General features: G+C 34.6%; 1 protein-coding gene across 2 annotated transcripts in view; it reads left to right on the top strand.

Moving 5' to 3' along the window:
- The window catches only part of LOC121325813 (janus kinase and microtubule-interacting protein 3-like), a 38,424-nt gene extending 19,593 nt beyond the window's left edge, over positions 1 to 18,831 (top strand). The window contains exons 4-24 of one of the 2 annotated variants that reach the window (XM_041268887.1): positions 2,063 to 2,278; positions 3,755 to 3,874; positions 5,654 to 5,800; positions 6,298 to 6,429; positions 6,830 to 6,865; positions 7,104 to 7,163; positions 7,366 to 7,482; positions 7,603 to 7,731; positions 7,969 to 8,052; positions 8,654 to 8,716; positions 8,872 to 8,970; positions 9,217 to 9,315; positions 9,406 to 9,459; positions 9,578 to 9,643; positions 10,035 to 10,103; positions 10,191 to 10,268; positions 10,729 to 10,932; positions 11,872 to 11,937; positions 12,616 to 12,688; positions 13,127 to 14,164; positions 16,937 to 18,831. In XM_041268887.1, coding sequence (XP_041124821.1) covers positions 2,063 to 2,278; positions 3,755 to 3,874; positions 5,654 to 5,800; positions 6,298 to 6,429; positions 6,830 to 6,865; positions 7,104 to 7,163; positions 7,366 to 7,482; positions 7,603 to 7,731; positions 7,969 to 8,052; positions 8,654 to 8,716; positions 8,872 to 8,970; positions 9,217 to 9,315; positions 9,406 to 9,459; positions 9,578 to 9,643; positions 10,035 to 10,103; positions 10,191 to 10,268; positions 10,729 to 10,932; positions 11,872 to 11,937; positions 12,616 to 12,666 — 1,890 coding nt within the window. In that variant the 3' untranslated portion in view covers positions 12,667 to 12,688; positions 13,127 to 14,164; positions 16,937 to 18,831. The remainder of the gene's footprint in view (positions 1 to 2,062; positions 2,279 to 3,754; positions 3,875 to 5,653; positions 5,801 to 6,297; positions 6,430 to 6,829; positions 6,866 to 7,103; positions 7,164 to 7,365; positions 7,483 to 7,602; positions 7,732 to 7,968; positions 8,053 to 8,653; positions 8,717 to 8,871; positions 8,971 to 9,216; positions 9,316 to 9,405; positions 9,460 to 9,577; positions 9,644 to 10,034; positions 10,104 to 10,190; positions 10,269 to 10,728; positions 10,933 to 11,871; positions 11,938 to 12,615; positions 12,689 to 13,126; positions 14,165 to 16,936) is intronic. The other variant, XM_041268888.1, reaches the window with a different exon arrangement.
- The last annotated feature ends 2,878 nt before the right edge of the window (positions 18,832 to 21,709 follow it).

Here is a 21,709-nt window from a genome sequence, read left to right as displayed (position 1 = left end):
TACAGCATTTCAGTAGAAGTGCAAATAATAAAAGTGAAAAGAACCATGAGAAAACAAGTGGAAATGCAGTGCGCACACAGAAGAAGAAGAAGAAGAAGAAGAAGAAGAAGAAGAAGAAGAAGAAGAAGAAGAAGAAGACTCTTCTCTATAATGAAACTTTTGGTTTGGTAGCACCTTCCCTCTCGTGCCTTGGCACCTGAACATTAAAAAGCTTTACATACAGTAAGTGGTGACACATTGCTTACAATGGAATGAGAAATTTCACTTTGATGGGTGAGTGACATTCTGAATAAGTTGTCTTTTTCCATTAATATTAATTATAATTGGTGCTACAAGATGATGAACTGTCTTCAGTGTTTTAAGGAATTTGTACACATGATACAGTACATGTCACATTGACTGGTTTGAATATTTACTCAAATGCTGAGCTGAATATTTAAGTGGGTATTTCATTCTTGAAAAATGAATGAATGGTGTCACATGAGAAGTCAGTACTGCTGTTTTACTGTCTTTTTTTGTTTTTAAAGAGATAAACCTTTTCTAAATGTAAACGGCATGATTTTTAATTGCCTTGGGAAACCATTTCACTAAAACTTGTTTTTACAAAAAAATCATTAATTGATCATCAGTATGTTGTAATATTTTATCTTCTCTGGAAGCACTACATGTTATTTTCTATAACTCCATTTCAATAAATTTAAAGTAACATTACTGTAAGTTTTAAAGCACGTTTTAAAATGTCATCGCTGCCTTGACTCCATCTACCTTATAATGAATGATTCTCTTATGAGTCTCTGAAACATTCAAAACAGAGGTGAAAAGTTTACAAGTAAATGTTTCAACTGCTGGGTGAATAGACTGCCTTTCACCGGTAGACAGTCATATTTAAACGTAAAAGATGCTTTTTGTGCAGTTCCTGGAATGTGGTATGGCAGTACGATAATTGCTTGTTCTAACCACAATTCCAAATTGAATTTCTATTTACTGAAAGCATTTCCGATTCATAAGAAAGTAAATGCTTTTGATGAAAGTATGTTTTTATGAGCACTCTGTTGCTTGTTTATGACTAGAAAGGTCTGCAAATAACATTTCCTTAACAGCATTAGATGAAGAAGAGCTGATTACATTTGAAACTGAACAGTTTTTTTTTTTTTTTTTAGATCCAGTAGCTTTAGGATATAATTTTGTGAATGCAGCTCAATATAGGAGTTCTTTGAGCTGTTTATTTTTTAAAGTACAGTTGCTAAAGAAAGAAAACCTATCATAAGTACTGTCACCCATTCAGGGTATGTAATCCAATGTGGATTTATTACAGCTTCTAGACAACAACCAGTAGCACACATAAGCTTACACAGATGTTGTGGATATGTTTTGTCACCCTTCTCAACAGATCAGTTTCTATATAGGTGTTTACACATACACTCATTTCCTTCCAACAGTTTTCAAAATTAAGGCTGTGATTGAATTGTACAGATCATACAATTACAGTGCAGTCATTTAGTAATATTATGCATGTTAGTAACTTTCCTATGATATCAGTGTGACTCTTTATTATTGATGACTAGAGATTTATTTTTTTAGACCAATCCCTGCTTAGTTTTACATGAACCAAAGGCCAATACAAGTGAAAATGATTGTTTGTTCAAATTTACCAACATGATGTTAAACCACATAAAACTGTTTCTATTTATGAAAGAGAAAATTGTACCCATTACTGAATTGAAAGTTTCCTTTCACCTCATCCCCATCTTCATATGTCTAGAACCAGAACCAGCATGAGAAGCTCTGACCATCTTAGTGCTGGCCTTTGGTGACACATATCCAAAACAGGATATCTTTCCTTATCCAAACCATTCACTGTCTACCATTCCTTACTATATAATAATAATAATAATAATAATAATAATGTGTTTCTATATGTGCTTCAGAGCTGTATAGATGGAAGGTGTTACTATCTTTAGCATTGTGATCTACAGTAGTATGCTTACCTTTACGGTTTCCATGGTAACTGTAAGAGCTTTACAGTGCATGCATTTGTGATTCTGTTCTGTTCTCCTTATAGATGGATGAGATTAAATTAAAAGACAGAGCAGTCTACGTGCTGGAAAAAGAGCTGGGGGTTCAAGCTGGGCAAGCTCAGAGACTCCAGCTCCAAAAAGAGGCTTTAGATGAACAACTTGTCCAATTCAGAGAGGCTGATCGACATCTGAGTAGCCCGAAACGAGAGGTTCCTTATACAAGTGGTGCAGGAGACGCCTCAGATCACTCAGGAAGTCCTGTAAGCACTTTCACCTGATCTTCCACTAAACCAGCCGCAAAAATCTTGATGAGGAGGAGCCAGCAAAGCTAGAGCATTTATCTTACAATAAAATGGCTAGGGAAGCCTAACCTTATCATATTTTTTCTTTCAGTATTATTGCATTTTGTAATCATACTAATTGAACTGTAGAATAATGGTAAATCTGCTATATGCTTTATTAATAATGCTCAGGGTTCCATTTTCGATTCTAATACATGTTCAATGTAAACCCCCATGTGTTGAATAGTCAGGTTCTGATATTGTTTTTTTTTTTTTTTTACCATCCTTTTACAATAAAAAAAAAAGTCTCAGTTCACAAAACTGTTGCAATTAAACACCAGGGCAAAAGACTTGACAAGCTCCAGTGAAGTGTGTTATTATTCAAAGACACATTGTGGTCTGTAGAAAAGCTATGTGAAACTGTGCCATATTGCTCCTTCTGCATTCATTTGCTGCTACTATAAAAAGCTCTTTAGTTTTTAACTAACACTCATATGTCTGTGACATATGATAACTGTTCTCATGTTGCCTCATCAAGATTTCTTTCCAATAGTAATTATTTTTTCTTAATGAATTAGACAGGCTCTCCTGCACCGGTTGAATAAGGAATTCTTTATTTTTTTGTATAATTATTATTTGTATTTATTTATTAGGATCATAGATTTACCCATTATTAGTTATTTTCATTTTTTTAGAATACAGCAGCTCAAACTAAATGTATATTTTTGAAAGTAAATATATAAATGCCATAAGTCACTATTTTAACATGGTAGCATTAAAACAGTAAGCTTAATCTGTACTCTGAATCTACACTCTGTCATGCCTTCAGTATAAGACATTATTTAAATGTTATCTGTGGCCTTTTCCTCTACTTAAATTCACGAAGCCTTTCATTAATTTGATTTATGTTTGCTGCAAATGTTAATGCTTAGAATATAGAAATATCTCTATAACAAAAAAAAAAAACTGCATGATCACATTAGCAGTAGGTGGCATTTGAATCTCCTAACTTCTAGTCTCTTTCCAGACTCATTAAGCACATTTACATATTTTAAAAGCAGGCCTAGTCACACATCCAATCTTAGCCCTCCCCAACATGCGAATAACAAGAAGAAAAATTCCTTCTCACAGAAAATCATGACTGGGCCATTTTTAACAAGATATTTGAACTACTTAAAGTAGTTTGTGTAACAGTGACATCTGGGCGGGCCGACCATATTAAGTTCTTTAAATTAGATCACATGTCATTTTGGCATTTCTGTTTATGCATGTTATATTCTTTCTTTTTTTTTTTTTTCTTTTGTTCACAAAACCATCAAATAAAGGCATAGTTAACATTTGACTGTGTCAAATACTTGCACGGACTAGCACTGCAGCCTCTTTGGTCGGGGTCAGTGGACAGTCCATTGGGAAACGAACCGATGCTCAGTTATTTGCAGTTGATCTTTATTTCAGGAACAACAGTTGGATGAAAAAGATGCACGGAGATTCCAGCTTAAAATTGCTGAATTGAGCTCAATCATCAGAAAGCTGGAAGATCGAAACACACTGCTGTCGGAGGAAAGAAACGAACTTGTAAGCATGAGGCTCCTCGGTGACATTCATTGTGTTTACAGTCTACTTGTGGTTTGGTAAACAGTCCTCCAATACTGGCCCATTTAAAAGACATTTGAAAGAAGCCAACTGCCATGATGTATTGTGTGTCCCCTTGAGTAGGTTCTTGACAATGGAAACCTTCCATGAGACAAATGGTGCCCATACTAGGCAGTCAATACAGTGGCACTTAGAAAGGGGCTGCAGGACCCTTTGTTTTTAACTGATTAAATAAAATGATTTTTATTTTATTATGAAACTGGTAATTTCAGAGTATTGCATATACAAATATATAGCCTTTTACATGTGGTTAAGTGTGTTGGTGAAAAGTGCTTTTTTGCACTGGGATTGCAATTTTCAGTGCCTTCTGCGTAATGATTTAAAAGGTTAAAAGGTTACTGGACTTTTTTTTTGGAATTAACAAATTTGTTGAATATATTCTTAATTAAACTGACTGTATTATTTCTTCTTAAACTAATTACAAGAAACCCCAGACATTTGAACCATCAGCTGTCTTTCATTTAGTGTTGTAAAAATGACACCATAGTGGGTAGCTATCTGTTCCAACCAAAACAATTAATTATGTTTTTCATTAAAAATGTTTTCTGTAATGGCTGCCAATGCTGAATAGCCCATTTGAATAGTAATGTGTGTTTAAAGTTTCAATCAGCTCATAGAATATGTAGATCTAGCAAATCTCAATGGCAAATCTTTGTGACCTTTTCATTCTCTCTGTAACAAAATGTCAGCTTCAGATTAAAAACACTAAAAACTAAAATGATGTTCTGAATAATTGAAATATAATAATAGTCACTTTACTTTAAGGTGAGCATATTCTTGCCTTTGGGTGATATCATCATTATACCGAATTGGGACATGTCTTCATTTGCATTCAAACGTAAGGGGGAGTATTTAATGTGCCTACGTATTGTTTGCAAAATCAAAGAGTGAAAGTATAAGTGGAAAGTGATTACTGGTGTTTATATATTTTAAATATACAGGTTCCTGGACATAGTATACCCTTATAAAAGTTTACCACTGTACATTTACACAGAACTTTTGCAGTTTTCCCTTACTTTTTCAATGGTTAGACTATGCATTTACCATAGCTTACCATATTTTTAAAAAAATTGCTTTAGCATACCTCTTTGGGCTTTACAATTGCCTACACTATGCTTTACTGTGCTTTCACTGTGCTTTATTACACTTTGCTATACATCTACTACGGGAAACTCTTAGAAGGGCAGACAGGACCGTTTGACCAGGAGTAACGTCAGTTTGAATATGGGCCTTCTGGTCACTTGGTGTGAACATGACATACTAGCTCAGAACAACCTTTATAATACTGCACCAAGTGTGAAATTATACAGCAGAATGACATCATTCTATGAAATCAATCTGATGGTAATATGACACAGCCATTAAAATATTGCAATGGTACAGTAGTACTGAAGAAACATATTCTGTGTTCAAAAATTTTTTGGAGTACCTTTTCCTGATGAAATGTGCAAAAATTATTTAAAAACTTTATTTGCTGCGCAAGACAATAGAATGTTTAAAATAGAATGCATAAGGAAATATAACAGTAGCTGAAAACGGTACGATTATGATTGACGCACGTCCAGTATAAATGTTTGTTTTGAGTGCTGCATCAGTGTATGTATTTATATGTCACACATGAAACTGCCGGTTCATTTGTGTTCAGTTCTGAGCCGAGCTGCTGCCTCTGTTTTCATTCCTAACTCTTTCTTGATGTTTTAGCTCAAACGGCTGCGTGAAGCAGAGAGTCAATACAAACCGATCCTGGATAAAAACAAACGACTGAGCAGAAAGAATGAAGAGTTCACCCTTGCCTTACGTCGTGTGGAGAACAAACTGAAATTTGTCACCCAGGAGAATATGGAAATGGTAAGCTGACTGGCTGTAAATAGGGCCAAACTGCAGGATTTTTGTTTTTTTTTCTCAGAAGTGATCTAATTATTCACATTGCACAATACTAAGCTACAGTTGTTTCCATACTTGGTATATTTTTAGGTTGCAGGCCTACATGTAGTATGTAGATTTAAAAATAAAATGGCTCATCTGATCCAGTGTAAGTTATGGTATGTGGCAAGCATTGACAAAAGCATTTGTTCTTGTGGCCTATATACACTATACCTGGGAAATGGATGTGTGTTTGTGTTTGTGTTTAACAGTTGCTCAATTTGTATCATGAAAACTAACATTGTGTCACATTACCCACCTAGAGTACCAATTTCTTTAGAATGACTGCCTGTAGTTTCAAATACCCAATTTAATCATCAATAATATACATATACTGATACTGCATTCAAAAGCATCCTGTAATAATGGAGCAAGCATTATGTGAATGGATTTATAATGCAATGGTTTGATTACCTGTCCAGAGGGAGAGAGTGGGAACGATTAGACGTCCAAGCTCCTTGAATGACCTCGATCAAAGTCAAGAAGAGCAAGAGATTGAATTTCTGAGGCTGCAGGTTATTGAACAGCAGAATATCATTGATGATCTTTCTAAGGTATCTAAATGACATGACTTATTATTTATTGTCTTTTAAAATTATTCTTATTCTTTCTTACTTGTCATTTGTTAGAACCTTGATTGAAGTGCAGCCACAGATCAATACATTTATCTAAACTGAAGATGGAATAAAACCTAACTGCAAAACAAATGACTTGTAAACTAATTGTAATTACAGTGTACACTGCACATGCTGTCTGTGCATGCATGCTAGGACATATCACACAAACCGAATAAAAAAAAGTCTGCTTCGTAAAATTTCATTGTGATATCTTTTAGAAAACAACATCTCTCACTGGGCAAGTATTTACAGCTGCAAGGTAGATGTGTATTCAAAACTCATCTGATATTTAAATGAGGGAGATCATGAAGATCAATTTTGTTTGAATTTATTTCAGGCAATGGAAACTGCTGGGTATGTCAAGAGTGTCATAGTAAGTTTGAATTGTATTACCAAAGATCTAAGTCTATATTTATAAAGTAACAACATCTAATTGATCAGCCAGTAAACATAAGAAACTGTGAGTGTCTGGGTGTTGGTTGTGGTGACCTGATACTCTACACCTGCATTATGTTACTTGTGTTTTCATCTGTTATACACTGAAAACTGTCTAAGCATGACCTTTTAAATTCTTATTCTGAATGTCTTAAGAGCATCGTATTCCCTAATAGGAGCGTGACAAGATACTGAGGTACCGAAGACAGAGAAAGAAAATTGTAAAGCCATTTAAGGTGAGAAGAAACTGTCCATTAATAAATGTTAATGTTAATGTTAATTAGAACAAAATATACAGTACCAGATTTTTTTTTTAATCTATATGAATGATATTGTTAAATAAAAACAAATTGAAACAAAATATTTTTGCAGTTAGCACTAATTGATGTGAGAACACTAACTTCCAAAGCCACTAACATTCTCTGTTGCCCTGTGAAGCCAGTGGTGGAGACATTCTTTGGGTATGATGAAGACGGCTCCTTGGATTCTGATGGTTCTTCAATCTCATGTCAAACCGACAGGACACCCTGTACCCCTGATGATGACATTGAAGAAGTAATAGCTCTCACTGTGTTACATCTATTATATCCATGCTGTGAAGTAATTCTAATACTTTTAATAGGGCTTTAATATTGTCACGAGATCTGCAGCCCCTGTTTCTGTTCAATATGACAGGGCATGGCCAAAGAAGAAACTGAACTGCGTTTCCGCCAGTTAACTATGGAGTACCAGGCTCTCCAGCGGGCATATGCACTATTGCAAGAACAGGTTGGAGGAACATTAGATGCAGAAAGAGAAGTTAAGGTAACTTAACTTACTGTGTTTTAACCTGGGTGGAGAGTTTGCGGTATCCCACCTGAGATATGTTTTTGTTTCCAGATGTCACCAATCAGTGTCCTAGGTTCTCAAATTGAAAAAAAAGGTGTGATAGCAGGGATAAAGCATGCATATTTATTTCTATTCTGTAACTATGTATGCATCTGCCAATTCAAGTTACACAGTCATACCATAATTTATAAATCTTTCCTTTTTGTCTATAAGACACGCGAACAACTGCAAGCTGAAATAGTTCGATTTCAAACCAAAATAGAAGATCTTGAGAAAACATTGGCAGAGCAAGGGCAGGTAATGAATTTTTAATTTTATTTTTTCCTTGAAAGCTTGAATTATTAGGAATGCATGTCTAGTCAAAACATGATCTTTCAAATAAAATAAACACTTCATAGCCAAATACATTTTAGACACTGGTCACTGATAATGTCAGGATTATTACCCACAGCAATATCAATCCATGATGGGGTACGGAACAAAACAGACAAAGCACTTGTTATGTTAAGTTTTTTTTTTTTTTTTTTTTTTTTTTTTTATTTAGGATAGATCTCAAACCCCAGAGCACTATATCGTCCATTTTGAAAAAAGCTTTGAAACGGACTGTAAAGTTGTAAGTGTAAAAAGTTGCCAGGATGTTAACAATAAAAAGAAAAACGACATTATTTTACCAGTTGTAGCAACACATTGGGACGTAAAACTCTATATTTTTTGGGACCCGCTAGTTAGTCTGTGTCATCTCCCCTTTTAATCAGTTTGAAGCGCATTATAATTGTTCTGTTTTCATATTTTCATAATCACTGCAATGGCCAAGAATTAAGATCATTGCATACCAGACCCATTATTAATCTGAAATAAGTATATTAATTAACAAACATGCACATTTGTTGTTTAAAAGGACATGAAATGGATTGAGGAGAAGCAAGCTCTGTATCAAAGAAATCAAGAGCTTGTGGAGAAGGTCAGTCACAGTAATGTTAAGCATGTATTGTCTTACAGTATGTTATTCATTCCTTTACAAGTTAAATCTGAGATATTTTGACTCATCGCATTATGTGCTATAGCAGCACTTTGACAGGCGGTGATCTTCTTTTCTTTCTCTTTTTTTTCTTGTAGATTAAGCAAACGGAGACGGAGGAGACACGCCTAAAACATGACATCCAGGATGTTAAAGACCAAAACGAACTTTTAGAGTTCCGTATCCTAGAACTTGAAGTAAGATAAAGACACTGTTCTTTCATGATCCTTGTTCTGTTGAATTTCGAATTGGTCTATTTGTACTGAAGGCTCACGTCCATCCTGCATTTCAATATGCCTTTATTTTTATTTCATTAGAACAAGGCATTATGCAGGCATTGTATATGATATGAGAAACAAAAATCCTACTGTGCACACCTGGCTTTAGAGATGCCAATCCACAACTGCATTTCTGTATAAATGAAAGCCACCGTTTTATTATAGGAACGAGAGAGAAGATCACCTGGGATCAACTTTCACCACATTCCATTCACAGAGGGGAGGAGTCCGCTCCAGGTGTACTGTGAGGCAGAGGGGCTTATGGTAAGTGAGCAATGTCAGTATCAGCTATTAAAGAAATTAATGTTTAAATGAAGTATAGAAGTTAGATTCTTTTTTTCTCTCTTCTATTAGGATATTGTAGTAGCTGATCTGATGAAAAAGTTGGATATTTTAGGAGATAACGCAGTAAGTGTATGTTGCATTTATATATTGTGCATATTTCTAATAGTAGCAGTATTTTTATGAATATATTTAATAAATAATTAAATTGATCATGTGTAATATTTCTGTGCCTTACATGCAGAACTTGACCAATGAAGAGCAAGTAGTCGTCATTCAAGCAAGAACGATCTTGACCTTAGCTGAGAAGGTAACACTCATTTTAATCATTTCAATTTCAATTCAATTTCAATATGTATGATATGATTGGGATTTAAAATGCATAGAAAAAAAACTTTAAGAAACTGCTGGGAAATTTTAAACAAACTGTCTCATTACATGTCAGTAATGCATTTTGTATTTGGTTGCATAAGGAAAGTCATGTTACTTTTTTTGTTTGGAAAATATAGAAGCATTTTTTTCCTCTTCAATATTTTTTTTTATTAAAAAATTATTAAAGGTAGAAACAATATAAGCCCATCAAACAGATTAGTCAGTTTTCATGGGGGTATTCTTTTACACATTGCTGATAAAGGCTTTGAAAAGCCTAATCCTCTGGTTTTAATTTTTTTCTTCTTTTTTTTTTTTTTTTTTTTTTGTAGTGGCTCCAACAAATAGAAGTCATTAAATCGGCTTTGCAACAAAAAATGCTGGATCTTGAAAATGAAAAAGTATTTGACTTTGTAAAATCCTTATCTTCATTCGGTTTTGTTCTTAATTTGAATTAGTAAGCAATTGAATTCCTTTTCATGTCTAAGGCGCTCTTCAGTAAACAGAAAGGATATTTGGATGAAGAACTAGACTACAGGAAGCAATCGATGGATCAGGCTCACAAGGTGAAGAAAATATTAGCATTTTTCCCAATTAGGGTTGTCTTTTAATAGGCTTTATTTATTCCCCATGTGTTCCCATTCGTCTTCATTTAATTCACTGAGTTTAGATAATTGCTGCAGCTTCATTTGTACGTCATAAACTCTTCCTGCTAAGGTACAGTGTGGTTATGAAATGCATTCCTACTGCTGTACTAAACTTATTGTCCTTGGTTGCACTGTACAAATATGCCACATAGATCAGAGCAGTATTTTTAGAGAGACATGGTAGACATTAGACATTCTTAACTCATGACGATATTTGAAATGATCTGCATGCTTAACAAAGAAACAAGCTTACATTTATGATTTAAACACCCTAATTTACAATAAGCGGCTAAGCTTTTTAAGTGACAATGAATAGGATGATAGAGATGTGAGACACTTACAGTATTTGTTTTTTATCGTTCAATGAATGCTGTGTTAGCGGATCCTTGAGTTGGAGGCCATGCTGTACGATGCACTGCAACAGGAGGATGGTGCTAAGATGTCTGAGATCCTGTCCGAAGAGGAGAGGGGGACTCTGAAAAGAGCGGTGGAGCAGTGGAAGCGGCAGGTCATGAGTGAGCTGAGAGAGCGGGACGCTCAGATCCTGAGGGAGAGGATGGAGCTGGTTCATCACGCACAACAGGTGCACTTCCCCTGTCGCACCTTACATACGATTAGATTGCAACGTTCCAGAATTGCAATCTAATCGTATGTAAGGTTCTACCATCTCTCTGAATTTCTGAAAGGAATCCTGAAGTTTGTAATATGAAATGTGACCTGGTGCTGCCTGCCTGGAGGTTATAGTCACTTTCAGGACCACAGTATCTGCGTTAGAATGTTGACTTTTTTAGTTGTTGTTCTGATAAGCACTGCTAATACCAGAAGGCCATAGACAGTCCCTCTGTCTGGGATCAGCTCTCCAAACTAACTCTTATACATTATTTAAGATTTTGCCTATCAATGTCTGTTTCACTTCAACAGCATACAGTGCAAGGGCCATATATAATCCAGACAGCCATTACCCCTGTGCAGAAAGACAGAAAGACACATGCCTCCTGACTCACACCAATCAATCTCACACATTGAGAAGACAATGCTTTCTATCAGAACAATCTTCTGTTAAATAACTACCTTTGTTTTTAATACAATCTTACAGATTTCAAAAAACATTGAACCCAAACAATGGTTGAAGAAAAATAATTTGAGTAAAAATAGTTGGGAGCACAGCCTCATCCTTCGGAGCGTCCCGGTACCATCTGCTAAAAAAACAAACAATAAAGTAATAACTCTATGATGACGTGTTCATCCCTGTGAGCAAACATATTAGGCAGAAGAGCATCGTATACCCATTTGTTGATAACTTGTAGTATAAATAACACAAGGGAGTTTGTAGTAAGGAATCAATACATTGTTTATTTAATAATTTGTTGAATGTCACCTTAAGTGCTGTGCAGTCTTCTAAACGTCCAAAATTAGAGAGATAAAATAAATAAGATAAATAAAATAGGTCCGATTTCTATGAAGAATAAGCTCCCACTCTCTGAATAACCGCTATAAAAGTACCTTTGTTAACATTTTGCAGAAAACTAAAGAACTTGAAGAAAGAATAGAAGCACAGAAACGACAGATAAAGGAACTGGAAGAAAAGGTAAATATATTACACTGATTAAAAAGCATATTTGTAAATATCAACATGTTACTGAGTACCACCCTTCACTTTTCACGTGTGTAGTTGATGGAATGGAATTTGGGCTGCCTAGCTTTTACTGATAGATGTACTGGCAGAAACACAGATTGTCTTTTCATTTTAAATGGTATACGCTTTCAAATTATACACTGCCCCAGGTTTCATCAATGAATCCAGACCCTTTCAACCCATGTTGGGTCTTGGATACAGTAATGAAAATATTTTATCCTGCATATGTATGCACATTAGCTTTGTGTGTAACTTTGAAAAATAAGATGTGAGAAGAATTATCTACAGTGCTAAATGGGGTGGGATTGGAATGTAATAAACTACCAGGGGTAGTGAGACAAATGATATAAATTAAATATATTGCATGCTATGATTCTTAACAAGGTAGTTACAGTGTTATATTAGCATTTTTTTAAATGTGATTACATATGTATTTTGAGAAATACAGTGGTAATTATAGTTTTATATGTGCAACATGCAATAAAATTGTGATTTTAAAAATGTAAAAACTTGCTACCACCACACTGCTTAACTATCCCTCTGTACATTTTTAATCAAGCCTTTTACTTCCTTTTCTAAACTCTTATTTTCTCTCTGTTCTTTCCTTTCATTTTCACGTTCATTTTTCAGTTTTTATTTTTATTTTTGTTTTTTTCTTTAGCTTTCATTCTTTGGTCATAGTTCTTCCACTCTGCCAGAGAAGGTATGTCTTCCATTTCTAAAAGAACACATTACCGGTTCTTCATAGTGGGTTAAAGATGAAGTTATCAGATTCCGAAATTAACTCATTGTTACCTCTCTGCAGTAGAGCTTCCCAGTCCACTGCAAAGCTTTAGTGTAGGTCTGCCCCATCAAGCCTCCAATGAAGTTTACTATATGTTAATAGATTTGACCATTCCTTAATGATTCTTGCCGTCAGAATCTTTTAGAGCAGTTGAGGGTAAAACTCTGTTCTCCAGCATCCACTAGCAAACTTCTTGCTGTCTTGTTTATTGTGACAAGCAACAGGGAGTTGCAGCTTGTATTTATTACAGAACACATATCAGTTAGGCATGTGAGGGACAGTCCATTTTCACATACAGAGTAAGAGTATGCTACATATGTATCTGTCTGTATTAAAGCAGTGTTGTTGTTTTTTTAGCCAACAGGTGAACATAGACATGTGTGTCTCTTACTAAAGTTGCAACTCATTGGCAAAGAGGAAAATATCAAAATTTGGAAAGACACTTGTGATCTTCAAAGAAGAAAAATCAGATGGAGAGAAGCCAGGAGAGCCATGGGGCTTTTTTGTTACTCTTACAAAAGAAGAGGCAAACTCTGTATACACAGCGACAATGGAGTGTGTGTTTACCTTGAAAAACAATTGTGGCTTTGGAAGAGACAGGACCAGAGAAGCTGATGTTGTGATGAAACATTTTTTTTTATATCAAAGACCAGGAAAGCAATAACAGTATGAAGGTGCTGATTAAGAAATCTTGGCTTTTAGTGAATGCAATTTAAGAACTCTTAAATTGATGATTTTCCCTGCTGAGCAGGATAGTAAATACAGCTGCTTTTGTATAGAAGCATGAACAAATAAAATAGACATACCCTATTTCCAACCTGTTTACCCAGAGTAATCTCAGTAAGCATGTAAAGCTAATGATGACAGCCTTCCTCAGCTTGAAAACAGTTGATTTTATTGAAAGAATGACAAGATGAATGAGTCATCTAAGCAAGTCTCTTTCATCTGACAATAAGCCGACCAACAGTCAAAGTAGAGCTCGAAAAACAGGATATTGAACACATTTTTAATAAATATATCAGAAGATTTTTATCAAAGAGGTGTATGTGTTCCTCTGAGTGACTGTACAGCAGCATTTCACAGGATTCTGAAGCAGAGAAGGCTCAATATGGAGATCTTTACCTCAGTTGTGTGGTGTTTCTGAAACTAAGATCAAAGAACTAGCAAAAGGAAAATCAGTTAGGTCTCGCTCATCGACAAAAGGCAAGGGCCTCCAGTTGAGAAAAATGTAAATGATGAAATCAGGACTGTAACAGAATTTATATGTAATGTAAATCAGTAAATGAATCAGAAGAATTACTTTTCTACTGAAACCAAATCATGCAGGCTTTCTGCTTATACTGGATGACTGTCTGTCATGATATAAGTACACCTGACAGAAGATTATCCTTCAAGGTAAGATAAAATACAGCTGCTCTTTACATCTGTTTAATCCTGCATGGCTTTTGCCCCACTTATTATTAACCACATATTGTTGTTTGGAGTTTATACATGTTAGGACGGTGGGATTTCTATCATCCACTGTTTCGTTAATTTAAAAAAATAAGAAATGAAAAAATGTGCAAATTCTGCCAGATTCACATTGCTTATAGAGTGTAGGCTCTTACATGGGAGGTTAAAGTCTATCAGTATTGTCCACCAGGTGGAGTTCCTGCCTTAGATTGGTATGTGATTTCAGGCACATACTCTCAACAAACACATGCATGAAATATACATTTAAGTCATTTTATTAAAGGCTTGTCAGCAGCTGTAGCATAAAATCAAGTAGCTTAACATCAACATATTTACAACATTATTATTATTATTATTATTATTATTATTATTATTATTATTATTATTATTATTATTATTATTGACTGGGTTGCTGAAGGTTGCTTGGAATTTTGTTTTTTGTTTAAAGTGTGCTTTAAGATTTTTTGGCCATCTTTAGAAGGTTAACACAGCTTAGAAGCTGATTGGCCATGACACTCCTTGATTTTTTTTTTTTTTTTTCAAGTTTCTTTTTCAGTCCTAAAACATTGAGGATAATGTGTTTGATGCACTTACTGTTCATTATGGTGTAATATGGCATATTATTATATGGTAATATAATAATAATATGGTAATAGGGCATTTAAACTTCTGGAAATTTGAATCTGACGTCTATAAAGCCCTGTGAAGAAAATTACCAGTAGAATATACCCATAAAAGGTACCGGTATGTTAACTGGTCAAGTAAACAGTACTTAAATTATTATGCTGTCCAATATAAGGAAAACTTATTCTTAAAGCTTTTTAATCCAAATGGTTATTCGTTCCATCCAATTATAAAATCTGAAGAAAAAAATTGTAAAAAATAAAAAATAAATAAATAAAAAAAGAAACAAACAAACAATTACAATTGTAAAATGAAGATGATTTTGTGTTTGGGTGCCTTACTAACCATTCAGGGTTAAACACTGTTATTAACATAAAAAAGACATTTCTATTCAATCCCATGACAGCTGTTGTGTTTAGAGCAGTGTCACATTTACTGAAGGAGAATTGATTGAACTCTCAATACTGTCTATACTGAGATTCAAAATTGTCAGCTTGCAGTATCCACCTGAGCTCCGTTAAATTAGATATGCTGTAAAATTTATAAAGGCATCAGTTTAACAGCAAATGGGATACAATTGTTATAGAAACCTAGACATAGACGTCTTTTATTCCCAATCACATACAGATAATATTTTCTGGTAAATTAAATGTAAAAGTCTCCCACTTTCATAATTATAAAGAATTAGTGTTAGAATTAGCTTTTGACCGTCAGATAGCATGACCCAAAAGCACTGAAACAGAATAGATACAAGTAATTAAGAGGACAAGCCCTTGATATAGTCATGGAATAATTTAATATAACAACTTGCTTGAGGGTGTAACTCAAACAGTATTCAGTATTACAATTGCAGGTGTTGTAGATGACATCACAAGTCTGTTTTAAAAACATCTATGAATCATTTGTTGGATGTCTACATCTGATGCCATTGAAAGGAGGCCAGTACATCTGGTGATGCTATGTGCCCATCTCTCCTCATTTTATTGCAGTTCTGCAGCAAGCTGTAAATCTAAGAAACCCTTAAGGACTTTGCAGAACATTTGCCGAAAGTAGTGCCACATTTTATTTAAAAAGTTCAATGTCTTCATTCTCTGAAACAGAATTAAATAATGTACAATGAAATCACTCTTAATTTACTCACATTGTGCTGGCAATGCCTATGGCCTAAACCGGTCCAGCAGAATGGACAGAGATGGACTGTGACAGCCAGTCTGTTCCCATCTGGTGAATGGGAATATGTGAATTGGAAATTGCATAGACAATGCTTGATGTATTATAAATTATCCACTACAGGAGCCTGTGGAATACTGTGAAATGTAATCTCTCTGACAAAATGGCATGTTCTATAGCAGTATAGTGTTACAGCTTCCTTAATGGTGGGGTGAGTCCTTTAGTGGACTAACAAGAGGTGAATCAGCGGAGAGGAAATTTTAAAATGATGTACTATACACAATCCATCTTGACCAGTGCATGCAGATTACTTATCATAATACTTTTTAACATTAATTTGAATATGCTTGAAACTTAATTAATATGTGATTGGACTGTAGAGGGATTTCACTGTTATTATATACAATACATGGTTCACTTTCAATCAGAATAATAAATATATATATATATATATATATATATATATATAGAGAGAGAGAGAGAGAGAGAGAGAGAGAGAGAGAGAGAGAGAGAGAGAGAGAGAGAGAGACATTACTATAGATCCTAAAATTTTGCTCATGAAGCTGAGGATTGTAATCAAGCACTGAACTCCAGCCACATCCACTGAAATGTATGAAAAGTGTAATCCTGCTCCCCAGGGCACTGAATCAACTGAAGTTTTCTCTTTATCAACAATTACATCACAAGAATGCAATAGATCTCATCCCACATATATAGACTTTCAATAAATTTAGCTTGAGTGTGGCAAATGACAGATTGATAGATATGCAATCAATGAACTTGAAGTTCAGTTAAATTCAGCAATAATATTTACAACTGAAAAAAGTAACATATAATGTGGCTTATTAGATCATTGTAATATACATATCCTAGTGTATCATGTAATTCTCTGTGTGACATTGTACTTAATGTCTCTTCTAGGAGAATACTACTTTAGACCGGTCTGCTGTCTTACTTTCTTACCAGCTGTGGAAAACTGCCAGTTCCCCCATCAACACTGAAATCTTACCAACCAGGTCATTCACTGGGTCTGATTATATAATAAAACAAACTTGTTGTGGACTGTTGGACAGTGAAGATTACCATCTCTCTAAGAAGCATTATCAGTCTGAAGCAGCGGGCTATTATGTGTTGTTCCAGCCCCAACAGTCTCATCAATCACTTGAGAACATAAAAGTTAGAACGTCCAAGAGGGTTGTAATGAAACCTGCCATAGTCTGGTAAATAATACATGTGACGTCTCTGTGGGTATAATTTGTAATCAAAAGGCCATTTAGTCCAATTAAAAACAATACTAATTTAGCAAATGATCTACACATTTATTTACAGTGGCTATGTTGTTTTAAACTATGGTACCTGAATTCTCATTGCATTATTATTGTAGATGTATCTTACTTTGTATTATAGGCTGTGATACATGTCCATGTGTCTGTTTGTCAAACAACACAAGGTTTGGGTTTTGTTGCCTATAAACATGTACTCTATGTGTGCTCTATAAGCTTGCTGGTTAATAGAATGATTGAATGTAGTGATGCAAGTACTTCTAAAACTGCCTTAATTTAAATTCTTCTCATGGGGACCTTAAGTTATTGGCCTGCTTGGAAAATACTAACAGTGTTGCGAATGTTTTGATATGTTTTTCTATGATATACTTCAGCATAGGGTGCATTTTTATATGCATATGATGAGAAGGCAAGTAATATAAATGTAACACATTTCATTTAATACTCAGGCCGTGCTTTTGCATGTTGTATATATGTGTTTATCATGGTGTCATTCGACAGTATTTTGCGCAGAACAAAATGAATGTTCTTGACTACCAAGTTGAATAAGCATTTGATTGAGAAGAAAAAAACTAAAGAAATTTTTAAAAAATGCAGGCATTTAACATGAAGTGGTGATTGGTACAGAAATATGTTTATTTGTTTACAGGATGATATTTGCACAGAGATCATTTAAAGGACAAATGTGTTGTTTTCCATTATTTCCACTAGTCATGTGGCACTCACAAGCACCAAATGTGTTCTAAAGATGACTGAAGAGTCTAGTGAAACAGCATCACATCCACATGTGGATTTGATTTACCAAAAAAGGGTTGTTTAGATTCCATGTCCTGCGTTGTGACATAACTTAAAATTGGTATATGTACAACGTAAAAGTACAACAGAAAAGTCATCATTTAAACCTAAAGATAAACAAGTGTCTCTGAGTGTGTCTAAACTAAAATCCATTTAAGCTTCAGACTCCAATAGCTAACATCAATGTACTCAATGGTGTGTGTTGGCAAGTGTAAACATATTGTTGAAGCTGTTAAAAGACAGAAGCTGTTCTTTGAAGTATTCTACACAATAATTAAAAGCCTTCACTAAACCCTGTGAGTGCCTTACACAGCTTGAGAACAAAAACATTCAACTTTCAAAACATGCTGTTGTGCCAGATCCCCTGCATGTTTTGGTCAAAGGAAGCCACACTTTGACAACGCAGTGTCAGCACTTAAAAGGTTAATTTACATGCTACGTGTTTATGGATTTAGTTTAGACTCAGGAAACCATATAATGAATATTTATATTAAATCATGTTTATTTCTTGTACATTTTATAAAAAGGGTCTATTGTAAATTTCTGCAAGAGTTATATACACAACAAAGAAGTGTTCACTTTTGGCCAGAACAGGCCAGAAGTAATGTGTTTATGTGATATATATTATCTATAGTATTAACCTCTTAATACTCCTTAATCCTAAATATGTAATGTATGGTTAAGTGATAAAGCAGTAATTTTCAGCCCTAAAACCAGGATTATTTGTTGATCAACTGCAAATTTTACATATATTTTTGTATTGTGATCCATGTATATTAGCTCTTTCTATTCATTTGTAATATATATATATATATATGATATATATATAATAGATCTATATATATATATATATATATATATATATTATATTGTACATTTTTAATAAAACTTAATCATTTTATTGCTTCATGACACTTTGGATGTATTTCAGTGTGTTATTTAAAGCATGTTTTTTTAGTTTTTTGGGGGGTTTTTGTTAATATATAAGTAAAATGATAGTATGCATGCCAACTCATCAGCTCAGCCTGGACATTTGTTTATGTGAATATCTTTCAACAAAGACTATTACTTTTATTTTAATGTATTCTATTTTGTATGTATTTATACCGCGATGTTGCTCACTGAGGCTAAATAGTACATTTTCAATTTGCCCCGGGAGATCAGATTGTAATGAACTGTTAAGAAACAACGTTAATCTAAACTCTATTCGTAAAAAACAATTTTCCTCAAGAAGAATATTCGCTCCTTTAGTTGAAATTTGACCAACATGTTAAAAGGTGTTCGTTTTATTTTTGGTTGATTCGTGTCTCACTTTGGTAAGAAAGTTTTAAAACATTGGATGATTCCTTAAGCATTAATTTAACAAGACAACAGGGTTTACTCGTATAAGAAATTCAGTAAACTTTTCACAGCTGTATTGTGCACACGACCTTTACGCCCCCGCCCTGATTTTCGGGACAGCTCTCTCTCTCTCGAATTCCGAGTACAGTGGGTTCAGCACCACACCCCTTGGACAGTTCATCACCAGCTCTTGTAAGGAAGGCGTCTCCTGCGTGTTAATATACTGTACATGCTCGCCGCTTTAAATCAAGTTAATCCCAAGCATAGCGAAATTTAACAACATCACAACAAGAAAATGGCGAAAGAAAACCGCAAGCAAGAGAAAAAGATGGATCATTGTTGTCAAAACTTGGGACCAGCAGTCCAAAACCAAGAATTAAATTTGGTGGCATGTTCTGTAACGTGGAGGGAGCTTTTGAGAACAAATCCATCGACTTTGATTCGTTTAGTGTCGAGAGAAGAGGTGCCAAGAAACTTAATCGTAAGGACAACAGCCAAGCATTTTCCATAGAGTCGGATGGATGCTGTGAGTGAAACTGGCGGTGATGTCAGTGAGGCTTCCAGCTTCAGTGAACCTCCAGGTCGAGCGGAACCAGTCCTTACCCCCGAGGGACAAACGCACACTTCACCTTGAAATGGTGTTATAGGGAGTGGAGGAGATCATGGGGGCTCGTCGATTCCAAGGGAAATAATACATAAAATTTTCTAAAAGTCAGAATCATTATATATATATATATATATATATATATAATATAGATATATATAGATATATATATATATTATATATAATATATATATATATTGGTTAAGAAGGCTTCCGAAACGTGTTACTGTATATACCATCTGAGTTTAAAATGGTGTAATATATCATGTATCTGCAAGTAGTACACATTAAATGTACAATGTTTTATTTAGGAGTTAATGTGAAGTAATGAGCAATAAAGCTAATGAATTTAGGGCTGGATGTGGCATTGTATATGGACTGTGTAAACTCCAGGTAGGTTATCTATTATTATGTTATCAATGGTGTCTTACAGCAGCCAGTATTAGAAGCAGATCAGATGGCTGTTTATTGACTTTTGAGCCAAATGGGAATTGAATAGGCTCTATAGCTTCTTGGGTATTAGTTACAATTTATTGTGTTATCAGTCTAGCCAAATTCCATGTGTGGAGCTATTTGTCGACTCGATTATTTGTATTAAAAAATAAATTAATTCATAATTAAGGTGAAATATTGCTTGCATGCCAACACAAATATACACATTGTAACTGTTATTATGGAATACTACATGTTTAAAAACATGTTGGACCTCTTAATTTCATTAATATCTGTGAGCCACTTTAAGCCTCATTATTCCACTCAGCTAATTGAAGCGTAATCTAAATATATGTAAATAATGACACGTTGCTGCAAGTGCACCCGAGTGTTGATTAAAGTTTCAAAAATATACAAAATAAAGAACATTGTACATCTGCTGGTTCATCCATAATTATAAACAATAGTGCTGGATTAAGAAATGCGAAAACTCTACTAAACGACAAACATGCTGACTAGAAGTCTTTTTCAGTGCTTCCAAGTTTGCATTACATTTTTGTTCCTCATAGAATGCCTTTAAATTATTCCTTTCACATTAAACCGTTATCCTCAAAACGCTGCATCTCTTCACCTGCGTACAGAATACAGATGACCCCCTCATCACTGACTAACCGCCAGCTGTTCTGTCCCGTCTGGTTCCCCTGTCGCATGCAAATGTTTGTTCTTTAGCTAATAATCACAGCCAGATACTGTACCTAGCAGAAGATCTTAAGTTTGCCCTATGGCTCCCTCTGCCTGGCTCCAACTGATACCACAGTGTGACTGCTATTGAAATACAGATTTTGGAACATGAATGGTTATGCAGAGGAAGACTGGAGTATCCCTATAATCACCTATATTTCCCCAATGGAAGCATAACCAATAGAATCAAACTTAAACCCGGAACACTCAATGTATTTGATTGGTCTTGCTTTTTGTGGCCAATACCTTTTGCCTTAATAAATGATTCATAATAAAACGTGTATCAGCAGGTGATATTATTATTACAATTAGGAAGATTAAATCTTGGTCAGTGGATGGTGTATGTAAAGTGCATTACTCTATATAAAATGAACAAGAAATGAGCCTTGTTCATCTCACACGTTTAGTACACTGAAAACACAGAATTTACAGGAATATATATATATATATATATATATATATATATATATATATATATATATATATATATATATATAT

The sequence above is a fragment of the Polyodon spathula genome, chromosome 13 (genome assembly GCF_017654505.1).
Source record: "Polyodon spathula isolate WHYD16114869_AA chromosome 13, ASM1765450v1, whole genome shotgun sequence".
Taxonomy (NCBI): Eukaryota; Metazoa; Chordata; class Actinopteri; order Acipenseriformes; family Polyodontidae; genus Polyodon; species Polyodon spathula.
The sequence above is the reverse complement of the archived record's forward strand: the minus strand, read 5'-3'. Positions and strand labels throughout refer to the sequence as shown.